This window comes from Apteryx mantelli, chromosome 3 (genome assembly GCF_036417845.1).
Source record: "Apteryx mantelli isolate bAptMan1 chromosome 3, bAptMan1.hap1, whole genome shotgun sequence".
In the NCBI taxonomy this organism is placed as follows: Eukaryota; Metazoa; Chordata; class Aves; order Apterygiformes; family Apterygidae; genus Apteryx; species Apteryx mantelli.
Genome location: NC_089980.1, coordinates 118,384,543 through 118,405,895, shown reverse-complemented (window position 1 = coordinate 118,405,895; position 21,353 = coordinate 118,384,543). Strand labels below are relative to the sequence as shown.

The following is a 21,353-nucleotide window of genomic DNA, read 5'->3' as shown; positions in this document are numbered from 1 at the left end:
TTATCCAAATGAGTTTTTAGTATCAACACAAATAACATAACACAATTTTTATATATATATATATATATTTGAATATCCATCAAAGACGAAGATTCTACAACCTGCCTGGGTAATCTGCTCCAATGTTTGACCAAATTACCAAAAGTTTCAATATTTAAACATATTCAGATGTTCTTCTTTTGGGAGACCATATCTGATGTAATGGTTAGTGATCTGGGCAGGAAGAGGTCTGAACTGCTTTATCAAATCTGGAGATCATGATAACTGGCTATCAGCAAAACAAGATTCAGATTCTTTAAATGCTTTAAATCTTATGGATACTCTTCCTTTCAGTTCAATCTATAGAATATGTTTTTGAAATCAAACCTAAATTGTTTTGTCTTGACCTCTTATCTTTTTCCTTTGTAATTTTCCCCACAGCTCCTCTTGCTAATTCTTTCAGTCACTGTGTTTCTGTTTGTCACTTTCATGGAATCACTCCACAGCATATGTCCTGCAATAACTTAGAACTAATTTAGAATTAATTGCAGTCTAATCTGAATCTTATTGTTATTTTTACCTAATTAGATGTACTTCTTTATTCATGCTGTACAGTTGTTCCTCTTTTCCCTTCCAAAGCAACATTCATATCTCAACAGCTGATGGTCAAACCTTACTTAACTATTGTGATTCTTGTTCTTCCATATTAGTAGAAGCCCTGTTCTTTTACATATTCTTGTATTTTTTTAAATCAGTGGGACTACTTGCGCAGCAGGAACTCAAACTAAGTAACAGTGGAAAACTCAGGTCCTTAGTTACTGTTTTCTTAAATTTCTGTTTAGTTTTTTATCAAAATTACAACCACCATAAAGTGAGCTTAAAAAACTTCTCCTCAGCAAATAAAGACTCAAATTGTTTCTTCTGCTGTTCTGGAAAATTAAAAAAATATCAATCTATAGCTGTTGCAAAAAGGTCTTCAAAAAATAAAATTCAGTCTGAAAATTAACTCCCAGCTTCCTTCTGCATGTTATTTCCTAATCAATCACATGATAATTCTGCTTAAAAATATGTTAACATAATTTTGATTGGAGAATCTTCCTGAAGGAGAAGGACTGATGTCATAGTGTGAATCCAGTGAAATCACTGCTCTGTAAAACTGAGTGGAAAAGCAATTCGTTCTAAAAGCTGTGAAGAGGAGCTCCCTGGGCAGAAGACTATATCCTCTAGATTCCTTCTCATAACCATAAGGCAGAAACTAACAAAGAAAATTGAGAGATAAAATAGAACTAGAAAAACTACAGAAAATGACAATATGGATGTCCAGACATAAAGACAAGAAATCTATACAGTAGGTCAGCACTCAGCTTGGAGAGCAGAAATTGAAAAGAGAGCAGGGAGAGGTCTGAATGGTACAGAAACAGAGAATAAAGAACAATCATTAACAATCTTTTATATTCTAAGAGCTTATGGAAGCTCAATGAAATTATCAGGAAGACAGCTTAATCACAGAACATGATTTTTCACCAAAACCAGAATTACATTGTTCCAGTCACTGTCAGAGAAACCATAAATGCAACTGACAGCTGGAAGCTATGGTCAAAATATTAGGGTAAGAAACACTGTTTAAATACTGTGTTTCATATACTTAGTTCTTCAACAGGAACTACTGGTAAGTCTTTGAGACAGGATTCCTTAGTCTGACCCATTCTAGAGTTTCTAGAATCAAATGTTTTGAAGTCTTCCAACTTTAAAAAAGTAAACTAATACAAACTATTTCATTAACACAAATATTTTCCATTCTAAAGAGAGAAAAATGGAACATACAAACACCATGACACACTGTGAAATGTGTTTGTTTTAGAGTACACAGTGAGATTTTTGAAACATGTTCAGAAATGCAACAAGAATAATCAGAATGTATTGATTTGTTCCATCAGGTTTGACAAATTTCTTAACGTTATTATCTACAGTTTCTTCATCTTCAAAATCAGTATAATAGTAATAGTTATTTATGTCACAGAGGAATTCATAGTAACTATCTGATTAGAGGTTCAACTGTTTAGGTACTTTGAAGTGGTGCTTATTTGTTCCAACAACTTTTATTTTCAGTGAAAGCACTGAGGTCCCAAAAAAATCTCCAAAGCAGATCAAGAGAATTTCATTAAGAATTGCATAACTGACATCGCATATAAATAAAGTAAGAGCAATCACAAAGGAAGATTTCAATTCTATCTTTAAGTGGTTGCATTATGTTCAAAGGAGTTTAGTCCTGCTCTGTTTCTAGATGTGTAAGTCTTAAAACTATAGTCTGCAAGAATCTAACTTTTGCAGAATAACAGTTTGGAGAAACTAAATTTATCAGTATATGATATACTTATAAAACGTTTTTCTCTAATTTAAGAAAATGAAAAAGAGAAATTTATCTTATAAGAGTATACGCAGTGTTTGAATCTGCAGCATGAAGCTAGAGTTCATGGCATGCCTGAGGCAGGAGTTCTACTATGAAGAACAGGGGGAAAACCCCTCACATTTGAGAAGTTCCTTATTCAGAATTAGGTTTATATAATCACCGAAAACAGAGACGGAAAAAGGCTTCTGAGAAATTGTTTAAAACCCTCTCTGAAATGCAGGACTCGTGATACTTATTTTATTTTTAAAAGATGTTTTTTTAACCTCTTAAGGACCTCCGGGAATGGAGACTCCATAATTTCTCCCAACAATCTACTCCAGCACTTTATCAGCTTTACCAGAGATGAAGTCTATTCTTCATGTCTAACATGAGTCATCTGTGCTATAATTACAGTTCAAGACTTTTTTTTGCCCTCTCCATTAAAGACTCAAATTGCTTCATCCTTAGAGTAGAGGAAATAGAAACTCCTTCAGTCCATAACTGGAGCAAAAATTCCATGAATCATAACATGTAGTTTGTGTAGCATCATTCCTTGCTTCTTTCCACATGTCGTTCTCTGATCAACCACATAAAAACATTTATTTTCTTCCACTCTGCAATGTCGAGTTACCATTTCTGAAGACTTCTTTCATATCCCCCTCTCTGTTTTCTCTTCTTTAAGTTACAAAACTCAATTTCTTTCAACCTTTCCACAGAGGCCATGGAAAGCCTTTGGTCAAAATCTTTTCCGTAGCATAGTGCACAAAATTAGATGGAACACTTTGCATGTTTTGCAGTGTACACTCTCCTATATCTAACATAGAGCCCAGAATGCTTGCCTCTTTATCAAAAGTCTCATAGGAGACATTGTAGTTATAGTATGCAGCTCTGGCCTGAGGTTAAACTGACAAGGTAACAATGTGAGAAACTGCTGGACATTGCACACAATGTACAGGAAAAAGTGGCTGGCCAACTCCAGGCTAGCACTGCTAAACTAATAAAACAATAATGGGATAAACTGGCAGGCAAAATATATGACAGGGAAGCATCAGGAACTCCCCTTGGGTGAAGAATATCAGAAGAAAGAGAGGTGCTGGCTTACTGAGGGTGTGGAGGATCAGTGACTACGGCCGAAATAATCAAAAAAGAATGTAAAAATGAGAAAAAATAGGGATCAATGAGGAAAGATTAAACAAAGGGGGGGGGTGCTTATTTGGAAGGGAGAAAAAGGGAGAAAAGGGAATTTAAGGTAAACCATATGACTGGGACTTTTGAGGGGTCCCTGCTAATCAGCCCTGTGCCTGACTACCACAGCCTGGTATAATAATAAACCTGTTGTTTTTCTGACAAAACCTTGTGTGTCTGTAGCACTACGATGCCCTCGCTAATGCTAGCAAGACGACAGAGGATGGACCAAACTGCCGAACAGAGTTTATGGCCCCAAATACTTTTTGGAAGAACAAGTAGCTTCCCCAGCCTCTCACAAATATTTGTTGATTATTCCTGCTTATGTGCTGTACCAGAACTGGCTTCTATCCTGTTTTTCAGACTCATTCTTCAATATGCCAAGATCATTCTTATGTCTAATGCTGTCTTTTACAGCTTCATGTCTACGAAACTAGTGCACATACTTTTGCTAATGCATCGGAAGGAAAATATTCAAGCGAATTAGATCCAGGAGAGACCTTTTCAGGACTCCATCAACATATCATTTAGTTTTAAAAGTGAACCATTTACACCTATTCTTGGATTATCCAACAAAGTTTGTACCAGGAAATCTGGACAAAATTTTTTTACAATACTCTCATGTCAAGAAGTGTTAAAAGCTTTACTGAAGTCAAGATATGTCAGCAACTGCTTCTCACCCATCCACAAGATGGGTTATCTTACCACAGAAGGAAATTAGAATAGATATTCACTACTTATTCTTGACAAATCCTTCATGGCTGCCACTCATCTGCTTGTTATCTTTCAGCTGTATACAAATGTTCTGCTTATTTATTTCAGATTTCTTTCTAGGGTTTGAAGTTAATCGACTAGTCTCTTAATTCTCCAGTCTCTCTTTCTTTTCAATAACAGCCACTGTGTTTGCCCTTTCCTAGTCTTTTGATCTATCAGCTGGCAGTCATAAATCCTCTGAGATATCTTGATAATAGCTCTGAGATTACTCTGACCATTTTTTCACTTCACAAGTCATTGAAAGCATAAGTAGCACCAAAACTTTCCCTCATTTTGTAATCTGAGATCTTGCCATATTTTGCTAGTATTACTTGCAATAACCATCTGTTGCAGTTGACCTTTTTAGTGAAGGCTGATCTCTGATAAACTGAGTAAAGGCAAATATTTTCCTTTGTTGTCTTCTTGCTATTAATGAACTTGCAGGGTAATTTTTTGTTACCTATATATCTCTTGCTGGTCACATCTTAATCTGTGTCCTGGCCTTTCAGGTACATGCTCTTCTTTTATAATCATTGTATCTAGAATTTAATTGTATCTAGAATTTTTCTGTATGATTTCCTCTGGAGGTCAATGGAAAGCCCATGATTTAGGCAAGCAAGTGACTCCACTTCTTTACTGAAGATATATGTCAGAAACAAAACAAAAGAATGATTCAAACCCCAGTTAATTCAATTAGTACGTTACTGTGCCCTTTGTAGGCCTTGACTCAGGTTGCAAAGGCCAGTGAACAGTTCTGGAGTAGTGTCAGCAGATTCAAAAGCATGTTATGGATTGGTGATACTGTACCAGAAACACAAATGTAAAACTTTGGTATAACATAGTGGAAGTTTCACAAGTGTAGGGCTGCAGATAAGAATATCTGTGCACCACCATGCAGAAGTCTGGTAAAAGACACAACTAAAGCAAGGTTCCAAATTCATGAAATTCCCCTCATGCTCTAAATCACTGACTGTTATAAATACTGAAATCCATATGATCACTACAAAAGAGCAAACGGAATATACATATGCAAACAATGATGGGGAAAGAGTTCACCTTTTCCTCCAACTGCAAAAAATCAAAACAAACAAGGAAAGACATTGTAGGAAACACTGAAAATCTGTTTTATAGCATATAAAGTAAAATTATACATAGTATTGATTAATATCCGATGATCAGTTTCCTAATACTGAGAAGAAAAGGTATTGCTTTAGTGGGAGATGGGAAATGCTCATACAGTCTTAAAAAAACAACAACCCTGCAATTATTTTTTCTGTACAGAAAGAATCACCTAATTTACTGTTTCATAAAAAATATGCAGCAATCCAGTAGTGCTTTTCTTTTTGAAAACTGAGTCACAAATCTAACTGCTTATTGATAACAGAATTAAGTGCTTTCAAGTCTCTAGAGCACTGTAACAAATTATATCAAACAGAATCAAAAGTTACAATGTTTGGACAATGGCAGCTGTAAACATCCTCCATACTCAATAAAATAATGTACAACCTAGCTCAAACTCCCTGTCTCTTTGCAGAGCACCAATCTGCTCTAAAAGTACCCAATGCCTAGGTACCTGATGTTTCCAATCATCTGAGGTCTACACAGGTTACATATAGTGTCAGGGCTTCAGCAGTGGTACTTATTTGCATACACCTGTCAAATTTTTATAATTAGTCCTTGACAGAGACTAACTAGCATGACATGGTCTGGGATAGCTAGCAGTCTCCAAAAAATTCCCAAGAACAGTTTGGGATTTAAGCACTAGCAAAAATGAAATTCCAATAGTTCAAATACCTCCCAGTTTAAATGCTTCCTTCGGAGGGAGAAGAAACGTTAGTAGTATGAATGTAGCCAGACTATGCCAATTAGCTTGACGACCTGGTACTGTTTAATTTAACATTATAAATATAGTCATAATAATTACAATTGTTGCTACCATTACCTCTGCTACTACCTCTTCCTAACTTTGGATCTTATACGCAAGGCAAAGTGCAAACTCTTTGTTTAATGTTTTCTTTGGGCAATGAGACCCAGAAATACAGCTGTTTTAGACCTGAAAACCATTAGTTCTATCCCTTTACTCTACAATTTGCTTAGCTATATGCCCATGGAATTCATCTTGTTCTGCATTTCCAGAATAAGATTTCCAGTTAAACCAGTCAAGGACAATATGAAAGGAAAGCAAGAAACCCAGGTTTAAGAAACTAATTTTGTATTTGTTGATGCCAAATCCTAGTATGTTACAGACCTATGAAAAACAGAATCTAAATAGAACCTGTCCTGATCCGATCTCACCCCTTTTTGAAAGATTAGTTTGGATTCTGAAGGCAATGAAGAAAACTCATGGCAACTGACACAGTAATGAAACTCAAAGGCTCTATTTAATTCATCAGGAATGTCCATACTCAAAAAGAAGGATAAATCTGCAACTATCACAAAATTTACTTAAGGAAGCTCTTCAAATTACCTCTGTTCACTCAAGCTTATCTTTTCTCTGTCTTTTAAATCAATTATAACAAGATCAATTCAGGTTTGTAAACACATTATGTAAGTGACATTAGTCTTGCCTTAAATTTGCCATTCCAGAAATTTATGTTCTAATTGCATCTTTCCTTCCTTTCATGTTCTGAAGGTAAAAAGGGTGATTGATTTGTACTGCTTAACTTTAGGGACCTACCTTAGATGATAAGTTAAGAGGCTACTGGGGTCTTCTTAGGACCCCAGTATAGTCAAAGCAGAAGGAGAGGCTCATAAAGGATCATTTAAAACACTGGTTGGTATTAAGTTCCACATTTGAATAACACTCTGGAAAAGAATATTTTTCTGCCCTAACTGGCTAGTTTATAGAGACTAACCTGTTAACTTGGGAAATCAAATTAGGCATCTAATGTTGGGTCGTATGACTGTCCCCAATATTTACAAATTGAGGAAGAACACTTCTTCCTTTTTTTAAAGTATCACATTACATGTACAAAAATTGAGATAAATAAAGTTTAAGAGAATAGAATCAATCATTTGCAAAGTCATCCATTACCACAAAAAAGCTCATTCTTGTATCATCTTCATTCACCTTATAACTCTCAGCACCTTGAACCAAAGCCTTTAAATGCAACTCTACAGGCTGTCTGTATCAACGAAGAGTGCTTCTAATGCTCCTGTGCTTAATTTAAGAAAGAGCTTCTTAAAAGCAGACATTTTAATGTCAATTATTACTTCTGTCTTTAATAAAATAGAAGTTGGAATACCATTTTCAGCTTTTCATGTGAATGCTACAGTATAGCAAATATGGCATTTCTTTGATTTCAGTACCCCTGCAGCTCCAAAAAAGAGATAGACCCAAGAACATTAAATACATTTTGGAACATATTATTAATTACACTAGTAGTTATACTATACTGCAGGTAGGTAAGCAATTACAGGGAACAATTGTCATTTATCATTATTCTTCATTTCTTTAACTTATAGATAATATATCATTAAATTTAAAATGTGATTCAGATGCTATGAAAATAGTTACTAAAGTACTTGTAGTAAGGAGTTCATCCAACAACATATATCCAAATTCAATATCTTTTCCCTTACCATTCATAATCACCTGTTTTTCATATCAGTCTGATTAACAATGAGAAGGAATAATTAAATGCTCCCTTCTTATGTAGGTATTTATTTTGTTTTAGGGATAACTTTTGGGTATCTACTATGCATAGAATTAAAGTTTATAGTAGTTCTTCAGGTGTACTTTTTTTTTTTTTTCTCTCCAAAATGCGGACATAAATATAACAAAATAAAGCAGTTTTCTGGGTAAGAAAATGTAAATGGTTAGATATTTTTAATAACTTCTAGAAAAGTCTATAAATGTCCAAGTATGTTTTTCAGATAAGATGACAAAATGGTGATACATGAAAGAATATACAAGCTGTGTAATTAATAACAAATATTTAAACATTTATTTGATGTCAATATAAAATACTTCTAGACTCAGTCTTTTAATTCTGTAGTAAAAATCTATAATAAATTTCTATAGTAAAGCAGTAAGTAGTAAAAGAAAACCTGGCTAATTTTCACTTTTTTAATCTGCAAATGCAGCATTCTTGGAAACAGACAAGGATTGGGCTCTTTTTTCCTGTTCAGCACCAGATTGATGCAAGGATAGCAAATAAATGTAAAGTTCATTAGTTTTATGATATAAAATTCAATTTATTTCCCAGAATTATAGAATTAGCCTGTAAATATATATATATATATATATATTTTACAAAGTAAATGGAAAAAAAAAAACAAAAAAACTTTGCAATGCCACAGTAAGTAAGAAGGCTTTCCAGTGCAGTAAATTCATTGGGTCTTCAGGATATTTGGCTAGCTAGAGGTGCAGCAATGTTTCATCAGGCTCCCTAAGCTCCAAAAGCCCCAGACAAATGGTCACTGCAAACATGTAGTCTGCACAGCATGACACATCCAAAGGAGACTGTATTTGCAATATATTCCTGGGCTATCTGTGCATAATAATGTGATATATATAAAAAGTTACATCAATTTGCCAGACTCGCTGCAGCTATAGGCATACAAGCATACAGTATGTTTTCCAAGTCATATTTGTAAGTTACACTGTCTCCCTCTTTTACCTTAGATCATGGCTCCATCTAACCCAGTGATATAGACTTCTTTTTTTAGTTTTCCTTTGTTTTTATTTTTTAAATCTAAAATGGGGGGTTCTACTCATTACTGTTGATTAGTGAGAATCTGCTGTGTTAACTATGATATTTCAGAATTTAAAACAGATTTTGCAAATGTGGTTTTAGAATTTGCAAACTGACTATATGTCTGTATGTAAGCTCTACAAATTTTGCAACTTAAAGAAATGACAAGAATTAGAAAAATCAATAATTTTTGTTCTGGCAATGATGAATACATTTGGATAGTACAATTAAATTCTTACCTGGTCTGAGGGAGAACAGCATTTATTTGCCATTTTCATCTATAGAACAGATATAGAAAAATACTCAGAGTTATTAATATTCTGATGCTAAGAGTTACTATGAGGCAATTAGCATTGACATAGTTAATGCACACTGGTATTAGTACTTTAAAATTATACTGATAAGAAATTATACATTTTCAGTGCAGACATACTAGATTATAATTATACTAAGCCTAGAAAACAAAGGACTCAAAAGACAGGAAACCTTTCATCAGAGTTTTCAGGAAATCCTTCATAAAGTATTGGCTTTATGAATTGTACTTTACCACTGTGAAAATATTATACTGTACTGTAGATATGTCATTTAGATCTCAGTTAACAATTGCTTAAGCAGATCTGCAAATTAGGCATGTGCTCAAGTACTTTGTGAAATGAAGGACGTAGCATATAAGACAGATGAAGGGAATTTTGTTTAGGATTTCCTTTTGTTCAATATAAAGTTAGATATCTTCCTTTTTGCTCACTGTTTAGTCAATGAAGAGGTGTGCTGATTTTGTTTTTTCTTTGACAGTCATAATTGGCATAGATGACTGCTGAACAAACCCTGACAAACCCTTCTTTAAAGTGAAACACTTCTTAAAGTGAAATATTAGTAACAATGAACTAAAGATATGGGATTTAGACAAGAAAAGATTGAATGACTACAAGGAAAGACTCCCCTGTATTTAGATAGAACCTGCAAACAGTCACACAGCTGATGAGTCCTTCCAAACAATCTTATCATCACAAAGCATTTCCCCTCATTTTATAAAAAAATGAAAAGCTTGTGATAACAGACTAAAAGCTACAATTATACACAGGAAAAGATACAGTCACTGGAAAAGAGCAGAAGAAATCCAAGGCTATCACCAGTATCCTAGCAAGAGCAAGAGCAATTTGCAAGACGAAATCTGTGGGTAAACCTCAAAGGCAGAGCATGACTGTAAGAGGCCAACACGCCTTGCACTACGCTAACACCACCAGCCTCAGGTCTTGCTGGGCTTTGTCTGGACCTGCTTTGGCATGTCTGGAGCTGTGTTACAGCTTGTTTAGCCATAATAATTATCTAAAGAGCATGAGACTCTTTTTTTTTTATAGCAAACTGCAGTTGTGGGGTGTAATGTTATATATATACATTTGTATATATTTGTAACTAATCAATAGCAATAACAAGTGCTTATTCTGTATAGAACCACCCTAAACAAAATGACCTTAGAATGAAATGCAACATAGAGGAATACAGGATGATAGCAAGAGCCTTAAGGTACACATGGAGGATGACAGAAAGGCCCCAGGGCTATAAGAACTTGTCAGTCATCCGTAACCCACAGTGGGCCATAAGGTGTCTTTTTCCCCACTAAGTTTTGCAACCCACTTGAACTGAATTGTGTATTTGAACCGTGCAGGTGTGCCAGTTGAGGCCCTGGGTGATAAGGTGGCCAAAGCTGACTTGTCGGGAGCCTGGGGCAGCTGCCAGGCCTGGCTATCACCCTGGCGAGGCATCTGATGGTGCGCAGGAAGGGTCCGCCAGCCCCTTGCAGGGGCCCTGCCACCCCAGAGGAGGAGTGGGGCCACCACAACAGAGGCAGGTCACAGCCCTGCAGGCACAGACATCTGCACCGTAGCTCAGGCAAAGACCAAGGATGAGCGATCCCAACATGCGGCTTCCAAGCAAAGGGGGAGCACCCAGCAAGGCTTCTCCCAGCTCTCTCCCACAGCTCTTCTCACAGCAGCCTCATCCCCGGCTGCACACCTGCACAGTGTCAGCACTGGCCTTGAGCACATGCGGCCAAATCCCTGGGAGGGGGGGTGGCAGAGGTCGTTGGCACTCTCAGGGCCTTGACAGTAACAAAGTGGTGGGAACCCAAGAAACCTTGTCTGTAACTTGCATGCTACAGATTGGTGACAAGCCCAGTGTTACAGAAGGAAGCAGTCTTCATCAATCTGATTTGGGGGATTGGTAGTGGGCTTAATGTTGTGCATTTGAAAAGACATAACAAAAAGGCATCTGAAATACTTTAACATCACCGGGAATACCATCACGCCCTGCCTATCTTCAGCTCCAGCCATTCTCCAATGCTTCAGAGAAATATATACACAAGAAGTAACTACTCAGAAACCAAGGCATGCACACAGAAAATATTATTTTCTTGCAGGTGACCACAGACACACTAAATTATAAGATCACTATAATATAATACAGTGCAAATAAACAGAATAAGCAGTGATCCTGTCTCCTTTCACCCTGCTTTCCAGTCAAATCAAACTACTTTAAGTTCTCTTTATAAAAGGAAGAAATTCTGTTAGCCGACTTTTTACCTTACTATGTTCAGATGTGCCTGTGAAAAAGTGTGTGAGACTGGCCATGCATAATCTCTGGCGAATGAGAGAAAAGTAATGTGAAGAGCATCCTCATGAACAGCATCGCTTCCAGTTGGTAAGGGCAATAAGGAAGAATGCTTTGGATTCCGCTCTTCACCACAGAGCCTTAACTCATTCTCTATTCAAAGCAGGGATGGTTACAGCCCTGATATAAGTGGGGGAAGAGGAAAGATCTCCTTCTGCATCACATGATGCCCCTATGTCACTGGACTGAGGAGAGGGAAGTACGCACTCTCCACATTGCACATCACCATATGTTCCCTACATCCCTCCACAGCTGGTGCATTGTGGCAGGAATACAAATGGAATTTGCTACACCTTGTTGGGAATGCATGAGTTTTCAGCACTGCAGTACAGTAATGGGTGTTTGGGACAGCAGGGGAGCTAAAACCAAAAATCTGGATCTACAAAGAGTGCAGTGGCTGAGTCAGATAACTAGAACTGTTAAACAATTGTAATTAATATATTGTGTTTTAAATGAATGCATAGGTATCTGCAGGAGGCAGGAAGAGAATGGGGTTGCTGTGACTCAGAACTCTCATTTAAACCTAAATACCTCCCAGGCTGGGATTTACCTCACTTAACATTGGCAATTCAAAAAAAAAAAAAAAAGTTATACATTTAATAGATCAATATTCTCTTTCTAATCAGCAGAGACATATGAAGACCTTGACAGCTGTCTATTTCTCTTTTCACACAGTAAGAGGATCCTATTTGATTGGCTAAATTTAGGTGACAGGATTCCTACCCTTACTGACTACCCTTTACAATCTCAGTGGTTTGATCTGAGGTACTTCCAAATGGGAATTCCTGAGTTTAAAAACAAAAAGAAGCAGCAGAAAAGATATGTTATCTTGTGGTACTACCCCCTAGACAACAATAGAATGATTTGTATAATCATTGAGCAGTAAGATTTGTATAACGCTTCCTACAGGTTACGGACACACAACTGATTTCATTTTGATCTACATGCACCTCATATATTGGTTTGTAAAGAAAGAAAGACCTGCTCCTCTTTCCTTTTTATATGAATGTTCAAAGCTCATATTTCATAAATCTCTCCCTACTCAAACTGAAATTTCACTCCACTGTTTTAGATATACATGTACATAAGCATACATGTACGTAAACGTAAAAGAAAATGTTTAAGCCATACAACACATGGAAATTAAATCAGCTGTCAAAAGCATATATATGATTTAGGATTAATATCCTTGTTTTGACACCAAATTTTAAGTTTCTATCATCCTCCAGTGAGCTGCTGGAATGATTTAAAAATATCATAAATAATGGTTAAAGTGGAACAACTGCATCTTTTTATTCCTTATCTGTTTATGAACGGCTCATTTATTAAATTTGTTACTAAATTTGAAAAACACAACGCCTTCAGAACACACCGCAAAAAAGAGAAAACCTTGAGAGAGCTATAAATATAAGAAATAAGTTTCTATGATGCAAATGAACTGGCAACATCAACTTTAGGTGTTTCTACCTATCATGTCTATATTAATGTTTGGTGTTATGTGTGAAAGAAAATAATTAAAGCCCATGACACAAGCTAAAAATGTTTAATAGATAGCTATCTGAATGGTGTACAACAGAGGGGGGATTCTAAATTATTCCAAAGAACTGTCTCCTAAAAACACCTCCTGCACAGCGCTGTCACTTCCCCCGCAAAGAACCTTCTAACTAAACAAATCAAACAGTAGCAGTGAGAAGCACATGTGGATCAAGTTGCTGCCTATGATTTTTGATTCATTATGGCAGCTTCACTGCCAGTTTCTGTTCCTTTTCTTCCCTCAGTGTCTTTAGCTGTACCTTCTTCTGTGAGAAAAGGGCTGTAAGAAGAAATAGATGGAAGGTGCTTACTCATCTCTGTTTTCTTCCTCCTCCAAAGGTAAATGTGAAGATCTTGGAGCACACTGAGGAGACTGAGGATTGAATCACAAAGGAAGAGGATAGGGAAGTTTCTCTTTGGTAGAAAAGTATGCAAAAAATAAGAGTATGGACAGAATGGTGAATAATGGGGGGCATGGATCTTTAGAAAAAATCTGTATTGCTTGTAAAGATGACAGTTACTGGGAGGCTTTCCTAGCTCAGCATTGCAAGGCAAATATCAGGAAGGCAGGCTGAGAAGACATGCTTACATCTTTCTCCATGTTGCTATATTCCCTGTGCTTCTCTGTCTTATAGGAACTAACTTTCTCCAGGCTAATACCAGAATCATTATTTCATCTACAGAGTAACACTTTCTAGCTATGCTAACATTCAGTGGTAGTTATCCTTAGGCAATGACAACTTCTCACATCTTCACTATTGAAAGACGACTCCTCCCTTTCACTTGATCCCCTGTGAGCTTGCCTTTGCATAGAAGTTAGATGTTTCAGTACTTCAAAAGAGTAGACCAGCATTAGCAAAAGTGACAGATTGTGGCAGAGTTATTTTTGTATTGCTTACATTAGGATTGTCTTCTGGCATCAGCAGGGGATCTGGCAGAGAGCTGCCAACTGTTGAAAGGGCAAAGTGGCAAAGGATTATGATGTAGGAAAGATAGGGTGCGTTGTAAGAGAACAATTCACCTGCATCAGGAGCTCTTCAAGAACTAAACGTCAAAATGAAATTATTCAAATGGTATGCAAACATGTATGACAAAGAATGTATATAGAAGAGGCACAGATAGGCACAGGTAAAGTAAGAATGACTAAGGTGCAGGAAGAGTTGCTAAAATCAAGAAGCATAAACATAAACATAGAAAATCTAAAAATATATAGAAGCAAAAGTGAGTTTTTATAAGCTCACTTATGGTCAGGTGAAAAGGCTGAAATTCTTGATGCCGATAGTCTTAGTGACAAGGTCCATTGTGATCACGTATCTAACAGAATTCATTTATCTACAGACATGACAGCATAGGGCAGAACAGAAAATGAATAGGTTAAATATTTAGAGAAGCCAATGAACTCAGTGTTCACCTGAACTCATGAAATTAACCCTTGAGAAGTTAGGAAATTAGCTGAACCCTAATCCCTAACCCTAACCCTAATCTTTGAATCCTGATTATCTTCAGGGACTCCTGGAGAATGGTTGAAATTTTACAGGACTAAAGAAGGGCAAATACAGGAAAAAAAGTCTGAGGAATTACAGATACAAAGCCTAACTTCAACTTCAATAAGATGATCAAAGAAAAATACTGACCATTTGTGAGATGATAATAATGTAATAAAAAGCATTCTGAATGGATTTTCAAGAAGTCTAATGTAAAGGCCTTGCCCTAAGCACTGTGCATATGAAATAGACCCTTGGCTCTCTCAGAGTCAGGGAGCCTTCTTTTACTGCAAACTTTTACTGAAATTGCATTCCAGCCTCACATTCCTGATCTTAAAAAAGGTTTGCAATAAAATGGTTTCTCATTGACTTTTACATCTGTTGTTCTGATGATTAGTAATTAGTTAAAATAGCACTGTGGCCAGATCTGTTCAGTTATTCCAAAGGCTGCACATCTGTCACAGCCTGTTAAGCACTAAATCCAAGTAAAGATTTTACTCACTTTAATATGATCTGTATAGAGATTACTCTCTACCTGACCTAAAACATGTGAATTTATCACTGCTGTTAACAAAGCTTGATGAAACCCCTCCCAAAGAGGAAGACACAAGATGCAGTATTTTGTTTACACAATTCTATATTGTGATAGATAACTGAAAAATGAAGATCAGTAAAAGTACTCAGCAGATAACAAAATATTCTTGCAGACAGGTCACAACACAGTGAGGATACTATGTCAGGACACATGCTACCACACACGTTGCGTTCCAAAGAACCAGACCAGAACCCTACCAGTAATAAAATATATTAATAAATACCCTGCTTGTATTTATAGCCACTTTTTATTGTCATATTCAGCTACATACTTGGAATGGCTTTAACTCATGGGAATTTTTTAGAAAGAAAAAGAATTGTGATTAGGAACTAGGAAGTGGAATTGCTCTAAAAATATTACAGTGAACTGCTTTCCACTATTCACACAGCAGGCAATTATGAACATTCTTGAATAATGTATATTATTTTCCTAGATTTATCAAATAGAAACAATAACCTCTAAACGAGGTAACTTTACCTAAATAGTGCCTAGAAGGGAATATTTATAAAGGATACATCATAAGCAAATATATTGATTTTGTCAAAGATCTCCTTAAATAATTTCAGATTAAAAAAAAAGAATTAATTTAATAGAAGAACTACTGTGATCAAATATATGATTCCAAGTAACTTTTGAAGACCAAAAAAGTCAAATTATTATCTAGTTTGATCAAAGATTGATCAAACCTGATACAAATTCTACACAATATAATCTGAATAACTAAGCATCAATTAACCTGGAGTACAAATTAAAGATATTTATTCTACCAGATCCTGGTTTATAGAAGATGTTTCAGTCTTAACACATCTAAAGAAAGAGATTAAAAATTTGCCCAGGTAATTCTCTCAGGGCAAACTGTGCTTGTATTTTTTTCATCGTTGATTTCTACCAGCTCATAAAGACTGGTATATATTTTCAATAGTGTACATTATTAAGTTGCCTATTTGACTTTATGTTTCATTCCAGAATCTTCAATAGTTTCCAGCTGTTCTTTCTTGGAATAATAACCTGTTGTCCAAATAATGATTTTCTGTTTCTCCAGGGTTTATTTAGTACCTCTGTTTTCAATAACAAATGCTACTTTTGAATTTACAGGAGTAATTTACACTGGCACAAGCACCTTTATACCTGTAGGCAAAAAGATGGAACATAAGACTTTAAATAAACCAATTCCTAGACAAGTTAGAGAGGTAAAAAATACTGCCTCCCAATGAGCCCCTATAAGTTACACTTCACTAGTTACAAAATTTCCACATCCCTACTTCAAAATCAACAAATGCTAATTTCTGAATCCATGTTTTAAGCACACTAATTTCGAGAATGTAAAAGTGATATAATTGGCCCTATCCAAAGCTCTGTGAAATGACTAGAAAGGGTGAATATTTTGCCTTAAAAGAATCTTTAAAATGATAAAGGCAACCTGAATTTCTATTGTTCTCTGTTTTACAATAGTACTGCAAGTCTTGAAAACTTCAGGACTGTTTTGATTTACCAGAAACCCTGTCTCTTCTCTTTTCCTTCTTCTTTTCCTCCCAATACACACACATTTGTTTTATATCTTGTATCTTAAATGTGAATTATTTTCTGTCTTTGGAAATTAGAAATAATTTTAAGACAGCATAGACAAAAAATATGCAGAAAGTAACATACATTTTGAAGTGTCAAATCACTGATGTTAGTTGATATTGCTCTCAGCCAGTCAGCACTCTCCTGGGCTGTATATAACTGAAGTATCCCAGTACTAACTCCATCGAGTGCCAGCACTTCAAATGCATTAGATCTGCAGTAAGAAGAAACATATCCATAAAGGAAGATAGTCAGTTTTCTGAAACTGCCCAATATTTTTCAGGGTTCAAGTGATCTTTACAATCTTTGACAAGTTTGGGGTTTTGACTTTACAAAGCAAAGGAAAGGCAAAAGAAAGAAAGATAATAATGGACAGTATCAGGAGCAATACATACAATAAAAACTTTCTCTGTACCGGTATCTGTACGCCCTGATCATTTGCTAGGGTATAGATATATGTTTATAATTACTGAACTTAGTGTAGCAGACTAAGGACATATGCATTAGATTTTTGTGAACAACTATAACAAATCTTGAAACCAAAAAGACTTTTTTTCTGCATTTGATGCATTTTGGTTTCATATACTAAGGATGTATAAGTTGCAAAGAATTGACTTCCCTAGTTTTAACTTCTTGGATTCCTATAATTTTTTATATAAAATTCTAAGCAATGCTTCCTTTAGGCTCCTTTATGACATAGAATATCTGAAGAATATAAGAATATACTTAAAATTTTCTTTAAAGAATCTTTCAGCATAAGGCCCTTTTTCTTAATAGCATCTACACATGCTAATTTCTAATTGCATTTATTCACTTTTTATGCATCTTTTATATAACAACTTTATTCTGAAAATGCCAGTGCTTTCCTCACTACTTGCAGTAAGTTAGGCACCATCCACATACCTCTGAAATCCCACACATCTGGATGATGGAATGGGGTATCATTATGCATTTTAACTATTAGATTTTTTGGTAGGAACAACAGAAAATTAAGCAGTGGCATGGAAGTGCACTGGTTTAGGTATCTTTAAAATATGTAACATATTATTTTCAGCAACAGAACTTCAGAAAGCTCAAATACTCCTATAAAAGACAATTCTAAATAGTTGAAAGATTGTGTATATGTTTCTTTTGTATATCATTTGGAAAAAATTGCTGCTCTCTGCAATATTTGTAGAGCAGATTATTTATATTTATATGTCATATTGGTTTCTTTTCAGAACTAACCTAGAAGAAAATAAGATACTGACTCAAGAATAGTGCTCTACGAAGTTGCAGGGTTTCCCTGGGATCCTCTGATCTAAGGTCAAGTCCAGTAATGTTTAGTTTATGATATATGTCAAAATGGGCATCCAAAGTGACACTTGGAGGTTACAAGGCATGTTTACTCATGACCTACTGAAAAAATAATTAACCTAATATTTGTCATTCATAGGGAGTTTGACGGTGCACATGAAGACTCAAATCTATATACTTGCTCAAAATGGTATTATAAAATTCCCATCAAATACAATATTCACAAGACAGTATCCCTATGCATATATATATATATATATATATACACACACCCCTCTGAGATAGGAAAGTTCTATTACTATCTGTGTAGACAGTGGAGCATGGAAAGAGACTGAATCTGATGTCACGAAGTTAAGCCATTCAGAATGCCTACTTTAAACATCAAATTTAAATATCAAAGTTAAGATATATTTAAGTGAAGCAGGAAACAGTAAATGTCCTCCACTGAATCCATAGAATGCCTAGGATTCTAACTCATTCAGAGTAGATGCATAAATGAATGCAATGTGAATGCCCTATTCAAGTGGCACAAAGTTATACAAGTGGCTGATGAAAGATCACAGAAATAAACTCTTAGGCTAACAACTAATGCACTAAACAATCAAGATAGAAACAAAACAAAACAAATTTTATTATAAAAATGAACTAATCTTTTATTGTTTGAAAGCATGATGCTGGCAATACTTCAGATGACACTACAAACTCCAGTTGTCACATCCTTTTCCTTATTAAAATATGGTGATCAGTTATAAAAGCCAGTTGACAGATTCAAACAAACATGTCTAGAGTTCTGAATGCTTCAGTCACAGGCTATTTGCACAGAACCAAAGAACAGGGTGCGAAGGATCCCAAAAGTCCTCTAGTCCAACCTGCTGGCTAACAGGTTTACATTACAAATCTCTTTTCCACAAGAGGACCAAAACTGGACACAGTATTCTAGATGCAGGTATTTGAGATGTGGCCTCACAAATGCAAAGCAGAAAGGAATAATCACTTCCTTTGACCTGTAGACCCTTTTATTACCAATACAGCCCCATTTGTGTTAGCCTTCACCACTGAAAGTGCTTAAAGCTGATCTCTGCTCAGTGTACCGTCCATTAGGATCCCCAAGCCCTTTTGCAGAACTGTTCCCTACCAGTTATCGCTGCATAGGCTTATTCTGACCCAGGTGCAGGACTTTGCATTTGTCTTTGCTGACCTTCATGAGATTCCTGTTGGCTCATTCTTTACCTTTCTGAGGTCTTTCTTGCTGGCAGTCTTACCCTCAAGCATGTCTACTGCTCCTCCCAATTTGATGCCATCCATGGACTTGATGAGGATGTACTCTGTCCAGCTGAGCAGATTACCAATGATGTTAAATATTACTGGCCCCACTACAGGCAACTGAGGCATAATACTTGTAAACAGCCACCAGATAAACTTTGAACCATCAACCACTGCCCTTTGAGCCCAACAGTCTAGCCAGAATTTCATCCATCTTGTAGTCCACTCATCTAGTCCATTCTCCCCAATTTGGCTACAAGGATGCTACAGGAGACTGCACAAAGTCTTCCAAAAGTCAAGGTAAATAACATCCACTGCTCTCCCCTCATCTACAGAGACAGTTGTTTCATCATATGAAACAATCTGGGTGGACAGGCGCAGTCCTGTCCCCCCAGAGTCTCTGCGAAGAACCTGGCAATCTCCTGTTCATCCTCCATGATGCTATGCAGCTGCTCTTCTCCTTCATCTCCTCTTCAACTGATAGCTCAACCACCTCCTCCGCTGACCCCATTCCTGGTCTCCAGCCAATGTGCCCCTGCAGCCTGTGACCAGGATGGCTGCATCCTCCCTCAGGAGCTCTCTCTGGTTCAAGGCCTCTGATGGGCCACAGGTGGTCACACTGCTTGGTGGTGACTTTAGCAGAAAGCTGGTTTTACCAGAAAGCAGTCCCCTTTGAAGCAAGTGACTGAAATGAAACAGAAAAGGAACAAGCAAAGTTTACAGATGCCAGCCAGTAAGTCTGTGCTGGTAATACAGTGGTTTTGTTCTCAACATACTCAACTTTATTATGATTATTTCTTGCCTTTAATTACAGTAGTTTCCCTCTACAAATCACATAACATATTGTTCTGTTTTACTCTGTAGTCTGAAAAGTATAATATATATACGGCAAAAAGTAAAAACAAATATCGAAGCTAAAAATAAAAGCTAAGTAGAAAACTACTGAATGCCTAATTTTTTTCTTTTCTTTTTATATGAAGTAATCAATAAATAATGCAAGCACAACGACAGCATTGAAATTCAGGAGAAAATAAATCCTGGAGGCTTAAAGATCATGCCTTTCTCCATTTCTTCAAAGCATGGGGGTGGGAATGGGGGGAAATGCACCAGTATGCACCTACTCCTTTTATCTGTTTTCTATTGAATACTGAAAAACAGGTTTGAGAGATCTCAAGATGCTATGTAGTCATCTCATCACCACAAAATATGATAAGATACATCTTTTTTGGCTATTTTTTTCCTCTGCCCATTGAAAGACACAGCTAGAGGAAATTCCCATCTCTTCTACTTTTCCTGTTACTGTACCAATTATTGCAAATAGAACCAGAAATGAAAGGACTGCAGTTCTTAAAGCCTGGTAATATTTAGAAACAGCAGGCAACGAATATTGACTACAACATACAACTTATACACAACTATATAGAAGGTAAACATGCTTCAAATGTTTCTGAGACTCTTTAAATGCCCCCGTCACCAAAAAACACCCCCCAAAAAGAAAAAAAAAAAGAAAACAGAAATGTAAGCAGTTACTTTTCTGAGGAAGATTGTGTGCTGGTGCTTTACTCTCAGTATCATTTCAAATACAGACGGGATGATATTATCAAGAATTTTACATAATTATTTTAACTGACTACCAAAGCTCATGAAACTCATCTCTGAGTCAAGTAAAAGATAAAGTCCTTCCAAATACAGAACTCTCCACTTTAATAGATGCATCAACTTTATGGAATTTTTCCCACTTTGATATGATTGAAAGCATTCTTCACCACAAAGCAGCAATCACTGAATGTATCATGTATAACTAGTCTTACTGAGAAAGTATCATTTAAACTCCCAGGCTGAGAAAACTGAAGGCCCTTTTCTCATCTTGAAAGACTGGAGATGCATGATTTTCTCCAATGTAGCCTGTTCAAAGACAGCATCATTGTGGCTGTGAAGTGACAATC

At 36.2% G+C, this 21,353-nt stretch overlaps 1 protein-coding gene across 1 annotated transcript in view; it reads right to left on the bottom strand.

Annotated features, from left to right (window-relative positions):
• Positions 1-21,353, bottom strand: part of SNTG2 (syntrophin gamma 2) — a 295,649-nt gene that overhangs the window by 55,898 nt on the left and 218,398 nt on the right. The window contains exons 10-11 of the mRNA XM_067294829.1: positions 16,933-17,062; positions 9,243-9,281 (exon numbers count right to left, since the gene is read on the bottom strand). Coding sequence (XP_067150930.1) covers positions 9,243-9,281; positions 16,933-17,062 — 169 coding nt within the window. The remainder of the gene's footprint in view (positions 1-9,242; positions 9,282-16,932; positions 17,063-21,353) is intronic.